The 6,000-nt window shown below is 38.2% G+C and overlaps 1 protein-coding gene across 2 annotated transcripts in view; it reads left to right on the forward strand.

Moving 5' to 3' along the window:
• map3k5 (mitogen-activated protein kinase kinase kinase 5) overlaps nucleotides 1-4,722 on the forward strand; it is a 94,187-nt gene extending 89,465 nt beyond the window's left edge. For both annotated transcript variants that reach the window (XM_034075482.2, XM_034075483.2), the window contains exons 27-30: nucleotides 211-326; nucleotides 1,474-1,595; nucleotides 2,461-2,537; nucleotides 3,612-4,722. In XM_034075482.2, the coding sequence (XP_033931373.1) occupies nucleotides 211-326; nucleotides 1,474-1,595; nucleotides 2,461-2,537; nucleotides 3,612-3,672 (376 nt within the window). In that variant the 3' untranslated portion in view covers nucleotides 3,673-4,722. The remainder of the gene's footprint in view (nucleotides 1-210; nucleotides 327-1,473; nucleotides 1,596-2,460; nucleotides 2,538-3,611) is intronic.
• The last annotated feature ends 1,278 nt before the right edge of the window (nucleotides 4,723-6,000 follow it).

Below are 6,000 nucleotides of genomic sequence, written 5' to 3' on the forward strand. Positions count from 1 at the left end.
GCGCTATGATTGGCTAGTGGGAGTTTTGTTGTGGCAAATCTACGGGAGTGAAACGCCTACAATCAGCTGATTAGAGGGTCTGAAGTAGTCATCGAGAGGATTGTGAATGAGTAAGCGCACGGATAGTTTTCCTGATTGAACTTGCGCTGAGCTTCGTTCGTCATCTTACTGATTAAATTCAAAATGTATAATGAATCTGTCATGTTTCAGGCTGATGGAGCAGCTGCTGGAGAAGGAGAGGGAGTATCAGGCCATCCTGCAACAAGTCCTGGAGGACAGAGAGCAGGAGATCAGACAGCTGAGGCTGCGGTCTGACCCCCCCACAGGTCTGGACTGTCATCTAGTTTACCTTCTCACTCTGACTGTATTCATCACTGGCACCAATGCTTCTGCTGCTACATGTCTGCCTTCACATCTCACAACCAGCTCTGTAATAATAATTACAGCAAAACTCATATTCACAGGGTGATTAAATGTGCAGCAGATATCCACAATTGACTGAGGTTGCATCACATGTTCACCCTCCAGCTCACTAAATAATTCATACAAGTTGTGACATGAACAATGAACAAAGCTTTCTCAACGCCTTCTGAAGCTGCAAATGTGTGATGAAAACATCCATGACAATTATTTGCTTAGACTTTCTGTTTGGATTCGTCATGGAAGAGATTTTCTCTAAATGGTCAGATTACTTTATTCCAAACCGAAAATGGATTTTGAGCCCTATATACTGAACCAACAATTATAATAATATGATAGAAAAAGCCATCAATTGAACCGCTAAGATGTGCTGAAAGTTGTGTTTAATTGCCTGTATAAAAGTCGGGATAGAAATAAGTCAGAACATTTTACGGGTGGACTCCTACATTTGCAACGTTAAATTACACTGGAAATGACATTGCTATAAATGATAACTACAACAAAAACTAAAGGCAAGGCAAGTTTATTTATATAGCACTTTTCAACGCAAGGCAATTCAAAGTGCTTTACACAAAATGAAAGACATTAAGCATTAAAAAAGAAAAGCTAATAAAATAAACATTAAAAGGAAAAATACATGGATAAAAGTTACAGTGCAGTTTAAGATATGAAGGTGAAATCTAGTGACAATACTGCTCTAAATTACTTTGCTTTCATATATTGTTGCACGTCTGCTAACATGTACAAACATATTTCTGATATGCCAAAATCAGCACTGTCGATGTCATGGTAGAACCCACTTGCAAAACATTTAGTCACTGACCATAATTGCATTGAACAACTAGAAAATATGCATATTTTGGCAAACATTGAGTTACAGGTTGATTTCAAGTAAAGAATAAACAACAACCGCACACCTGGTGCTGGTATACTGAGTGACTATTGTTTGATTTGAAGTCTTTACAAGATGTATTAACGTTTTCTTCCGATGCAAATGTTGTGTGAATGCGTCTCTTGTGTCTAAAGCAGTCTGTCTGGCTTATTTTCCTGCAGACGTCCCGACATCATCAGGTGACCGCGAGGAGGAGAGGAGTCTGCCAGCAGTGAGACATGAAGACTCAGAGGTGTCCAGCTGGCTGAGGCTCTACGGCGCCGACCAGGACTCCATCGACAGAGTGAGTCTCTACCTCTGTTTGGAAATGGGCTATTGCACGGGTGTCCAAACTTTTTTCACCGAGGGCCACAAACAGACAAATATACAAAGGGTTGGGCCCCTCACTAGAGGTGAGCTATATTGCCTCATTAGTTAAGTTATGAGTCGGCAATATCAATCAAATGTAGGTAAATGATGCTTAATACTTCAATATGCTTTAAGAAACCAAGCAGCCTACGTCACAGCTCTCAAAAGGGGTTTCATTTCTTGTGTAGCAGCTCATTCCTTAAAACAGAAGCCTCAGATTGCTTATCATAAGAGGAAAAAGGAAGGGTGTATTTCAAGCGTGTTGTGTAAATAAGTTGTTTTCTTATCACCTTAGATTTGATAGAAAATGTTTTCAACTTTAACTGACTGGATTAGTTTGAAGAGTGGGCTTCTTAACACATGAACTCTGTGTCTGTTGTCATCTATATTTAAGAAGTACAACACAAGACAAGCACAAGTTTCATTTTTTACTCCATTATACTTTTTGATTTTGCTGTGGGCCGTTTCATAATGACCCGCGGTCCGCATTTAGCCCCCGGGCCGTAGTTTGGACACCCCTGGTCTATTGCTTCATCACACCATGACAACACCCGGCTATACTGCAACATATTGTGGATATTAGAGCTTGTGTTTAATGATTTTCGTATTCCAACGACAATGAGAAATGTGTTTTTTATAATTCCCTTTTCCAAAATGTGTTGTTTGATGCTTTTGCAACTGTAATAAATAATACAATAAATGACATTATAAAGCATTATACAGTTTTTGTGTGCAGAGAGCATGTTTTCTTGGATGTCATGTTACTGTTCAGGTTGTTTAATGCATTTTTGTTTCTGCAGATACTGAACGAAGAGTACACGCTGAACGACATCCTCCACGAAGTAACAAGAGATGATCTGAAGAGTTTAAGTCTGAGGTAGCCAACCCTTGTTGTTTCACTTCTCTATTCAGTATTAAGTCACTAAAAATACATGTTGACACTCGCATCTAAAAAGGACTGCAGCTCTCCGTCTACAGGAAACACAGAAGTAAAGCCGAGACAACTGTTTTCCATAATGGAGTTTGTATTGATGTAGTTTTGTAGTTTAATGGTTCGTATTAGCACAGAGCTACTCAGCACTGTAGTGGCTCGTACTCGCAGCTTAATTACCCAGAAACCTTTTAGGTGACTTCAGTATTTGGTTTCCTTTTATCTGGACTTACAGGTTCATCTCGTCTGTAAACATGGTTATTCGCTGCCTACTACAGTTTATCTCCTTTCTTACTTCCTCTTATTAGTAGCAATACATTAGCTCATAGTATATATTGTCCCCAAAAACAGTACGACATTTTAAACCTGGTAAACAACTACTGTATGTGTAGGATTTGTACACGTCTGTATTTGGCGCCACCTACTGGTAGTGTGAATAAAGACCTGTTGTGCACAGGCACTTGCAGGTCTTGAAAACTTCCTCAAAATATATATTTTTTTTAAATTAAATGACATTTTTAAACCTCTTAAATGTTTTTGTCCTGCTAGTGATAATGGTGAATTATTATTATTACTTTTTTTGTAGAGACCTTTCACTTCTACATCAACTCACAGTAGATTATTCTGGTCCAGTTTGCATTCATTTCATTAATTATATTATTATCATCAGAATGATATTGGAATTATTACTGACACATCAATATTTTGTTTTAATTTCCGATCATCTCTTGGTTTTCTTTCGTACTTTGGTCAATAAATTACATCATGTGGTATTAAAATGGCCTTTAAGACATTCAACATGAAGGTACCCTAGAGAAACCCTGTTCTACATTAATTGTGCATAAACTGACTTTGATGACAAAAGAAAAAACTATGTAAAAATGTGTTGAATTTTATATTGTGTATTTATTCAGCAAAAGATGACGAAGCGCTGAGTTATATGACATGCGGTGTTGGTTACAAGTTCAAGCATATTCGTTTACATGTTTTGAAACAGTGTTTTTCTGTGTGTCCTTGCAGAGGCGGGATCCTGTGTAAACTATGGAAGGCCATCACAGACTACAGGCAGAAGCCAACCTGAGGCCTTGAGTGTCGACGACCACCTCCATCCCAGAAACTCAGTATTCTCCTCTTTACCTCAGTATTTATAAGAGCAAGACTTTTAGGAGAAGAACCTGTGTTTGCCGTGTGCACAAAGCAGCTTTCCACTCGCACAAGGAACTCTTGTCTCTGCGGAGTATTTTGATAGCTTTGGAAAACAAGGATTTGGGGGAAAAGGTCACTTTGAAAGCAACAATTACTAAGAAGTGCCATAAATTGTGCGTTGCCTGATGGAAAACACAGCGTTTTGTTACAGGTGTGTAAAAAATGAGAAAATCTAAACTATAAAAACATTTTCTCCTGTCTTTACAAGATGGAACGTTTACAAAACTGGAGCCTGACCGTTTTCTAATACAAGCCTGAGATACAAAATACTACATTCAAAATCATCTGGGCTAATGTTTTTATCATAGTCATATCATCACTACTTTTATTTAACTGTATTTTTAATTTAATTGTTTTGGTAATCTGAAGGATGTCAGCGCATGCCCTTATCTTATTTTTTAATTGTATCCATACTGAGACTTTTTATTTAAAAAATAGTTTTTTCACATTTTCTTTTTATAAAACAAATCTACATTTGTATTTTCCCGGAACATGTAAATATTGTGTTAAATAATTAAATGTTAACAACATATATGTACTTTAAAACCACATTGATAGTTTAATTGCCATGTAAATTGGACAGAGTCTATTATGAACACATCGAATAATTGTATAGTATTGTATTTTTTGTGTAACGAATAATAGGAGATATTATTCAGTTTGTAAGTAAGATAACATCAAATGATCTGATGTGTTTTATTGTTGTACACACTTGTGTTTATCTTGCGTGTGTATGACCATTCAGTCAAATATCTGAAATTCAGGCAAAAAAATCAGATGATAGAGCCTTGCCTTTTTTTCTTTTTTTTTTTAAACTTGATGTCAGAAATGGGGAACATAATCATGAGCATTGTGTCCGTGTTGTTTTAAGATTGTTGTCATATTGTAAAAAATAAAAGTTTCATCATTGAAACTGTGAAAGAAACGTGTAAGATGTGATTGGATTTGGTAGTGGATTTGTTTTAATTACAAGTATAAGCAATGGTTCCTCTCTACACATAGGGGAAATGTGCTACAAAACATAATTAGGAAAATTGTTTAATGATTATATTGTGTTTTATAGTAATTTTTCCTACAGGCATTTTGAATTGGATTTCCATTTTAAGCCATGAATCATCATAATGGTTTTGTTTGGAGGTTTTCATCTTTATATATACATGTAGGTTTTCATATGTAAAAAAGACATGGCAGTGCACATCGCATACAATGCATGCGCACCATCATGACTCTTTTTGATCAGGACTTATCCTTTAACGCCCACATCAAATTAATCTCAAAGACCGCCTTTTTTCATCTACGTAACATTGCAAAAATCAGGCATATCTTGCCTCAAAACGATGCAGAGAAACTAGTCCTTGTTACTTCAAGGCTGGATTATTGTAACTCTTTATTATCAGGGTGTACCAAGAAGTCAGTCAAGTCGCTTCAGCTGATTCAAAATGCTGCGGCTCGTGTACTAACCAGAGTTAGGAAAAGGGACCACATTACTCCTGTTCTGGCTGCCTTACACTGGCTCCCTATAGAACACAGGATAGAATTTAAAATTCTTCTTCTCGCCTACAAAGCCCTTAATGGGCAGGCGCCATCTTACCTTAAAGAACTCATTATACCCTACTGTCCTACTAGGGCATTGCGTTCCAAGAATGCAGGGTTGTTGGTTGTTCCTAGAGTCTCTAAAAGTACAATGGGAGCCAGAGCCTTTTCTTATCAAGCTCCACATTTGTGGAATCAGCTTCCAGTTTGTGTTCGGGCGGCAGACACCCTATCCGTTTTTAAGAGTGCACTTAAGACCTTCCTTTTTGATAAAGCTTATAGTTAGGGCTGATTAGATTCAGCCCCTTCAGCCCCTAGTTTTGCTGCTATATGCTTAGACTGTTGGGGGACATCTTAGTTCTTCCTTCTCTCTGTCTATACCTGTGTACTCTCATGTTCCCATTAACCCAGTTTCCCCAAATGTATTTTTGGTGTCTATCTACGCCGGGATCCTGAGCCGTGGCTGATCCTGTTGCTGTGGTCCTGAGTCCTGGATCGCGAGCCCTAGATCCTGAGTCGTGGCTGTGCCTGTTGCTGGGATCCTGAGTCCTGCATCCTGAGTCCTGGACTTCGAGTCGTAGCTGAACCGGTCTCTGCGGTCCTGCCTGACTCTCATCATATACTTCCCTGATGGCTCCCACAAGATAGCTGACATCCTCGTGGATTCATC

The sequence above is a fragment of the Pseudochaenichthys georgianus genome, chromosome 24, assembly GCF_902827115.2.
Source record: "Pseudochaenichthys georgianus chromosome 24, fPseGeo1.2, whole genome shotgun sequence".
Taxonomy (NCBI): Eukaryota; Metazoa; Chordata; class Actinopteri; order Perciformes; family Channichthyidae; genus Pseudochaenichthys; species Pseudochaenichthys georgianus.